Source organism: Lepidothrix coronata, unplaced genomic scaffold (assembly GCF_001604755.1).
Source record: "Lepidothrix coronata isolate B3197 unplaced genomic scaffold, Lepidothrix_coronata-1.0 Scaffold219, whole genome shotgun sequence".
NCBI lineage: Eukaryota > Metazoa > Chordata > Aves > Passeriformes > Pipridae > Lepidothrix > Lepidothrix coronata.
The window spans coordinates 33,515-34,763 of NW_016690399.1; the positions used below are offsets into that span (position 1 = coordinate 33,515).

The 1,249-nt window shown below is 55.2% G+C and overlaps 1 protein-coding gene across 1 annotated transcript in view; it reads right to left on the bottom strand.

The window, feature by feature from the left end:
- The window catches only part of UBXN6 (UBX domain protein 6), a 12,940-nt gene that overhangs the window by 4,360 nt on the left and 7,331 nt on the right, over positions 1-1,249 (bottom strand). Inside the window, exons 6-7 of the mRNA XM_017833617.1 lie at positions 676-751; positions 376-587 (exon numbers count right to left, since the gene is read on the bottom strand). Of these exons, the coding sequence (XP_017689106.1) occupies positions 376-587; positions 676-751 (288 nt within the window). The remainder of the gene's footprint in view (positions 1-375; positions 588-675; positions 752-1,249) is intronic.

Consider the following 1,249-nt stretch of genomic DNA (forward strand, 5'->3'; position numbering starts at 1 on the left):
CTCCAAGACCTGCAAACTCCACTCCCTGCAAATCTCATTCCTGAAAACACTATTACCCTGAAAACCCCACTACCTGCAAACTCTGCTTCCAGCAAACCCCACTCCCTGCAAACCCAATTCCCCTGCAAACCCCAATCCCTGCAAACCCAATTCCCCTGAAAACCCCACTACCTGCAAACTCTGCTTCCAGCAACCCCCCCTCCCTGTAAACCCAATTCCCCTGCAAACCCCAATCCCTGCAAACCCAATTCCCCTGAAAACCCCACTACCTGCAAACTCTGCTTCCAGCAACCCCCCCTCCCTGTAAACCCAATTCCCCTGCAAACCCCAATCCCTGCAAACCCAATTCCCCTGCAAATCCCAATCCGTGCAAACCCAATTCCCCTGCAAACCCCATTCCCTGCAAACCCAATTCCCCTGAAAACCCCACTCCCTGCAAACCCAGTTCCCCTGCAAACCCCACTCCCTGCAACCCCCACACCAACACTCTGCCCTTCCTTGCCTTGTCCTGGGACAGGCAACGTTTTTGTCTCAAACCCCACGGCCTGGAAAAACTTGTGTGCCCCTTCCAAGCAGCTTATCCTTTCCTGGAAGAAAAGGATGGGATTTAGGTGGAGTTTGCTCCAAGCAAGGGAAACTTCCCAAGGCCGGGCAGCTGCAGGAGCCTGAGCTCACCTGAAACACCTTGTTCTGCAGTTTGATTTTCCGGTATTTCTCCTCCTCTGGATGGAGGTAGATGTTGTCCAGGTACCTGCAGGAAGAGGGAGGCACTGCATGGATCAGAGCAGGATGTGCTTCTCCAAGGTGGGACAGGAAACAGAGAGCTCAGAGTATTTCTCCCAGAGAAAAGAGGAGAGTAAAACACATCAGTGTTCTGGGGCCAACCAGCAGCTCCCAAACCTGCTGGGTTGGTGGCCCAACTCTTCATTTTAAAACACCTCCAGGATGCTGAAATTGGGTCAACTGACAACTCGGGTGGTTCAAGAGTTCAGTTTTCTTCCCCCAAAAAAGCCCCTTTGCCTGGAGAACAGCAAGAACACCCACCTGGGAAGGGCCCAGCCCTCCGTGCATCCCCTGGGCCCTCCTGCTGCTCCAGCCCCTCAGGACAAACCCTGACAGTGCCTCAGGAGAGGGACGAACCCCTGGTTGGCACCCCCTGACCCCTCCTCCCAGTCCAGCCCCTCAGGAGAGGGACAAACCCCTGGTTGGCACCCCCTGACCCCTCCTCCCAGTCCAGCCCCTCAGGAGA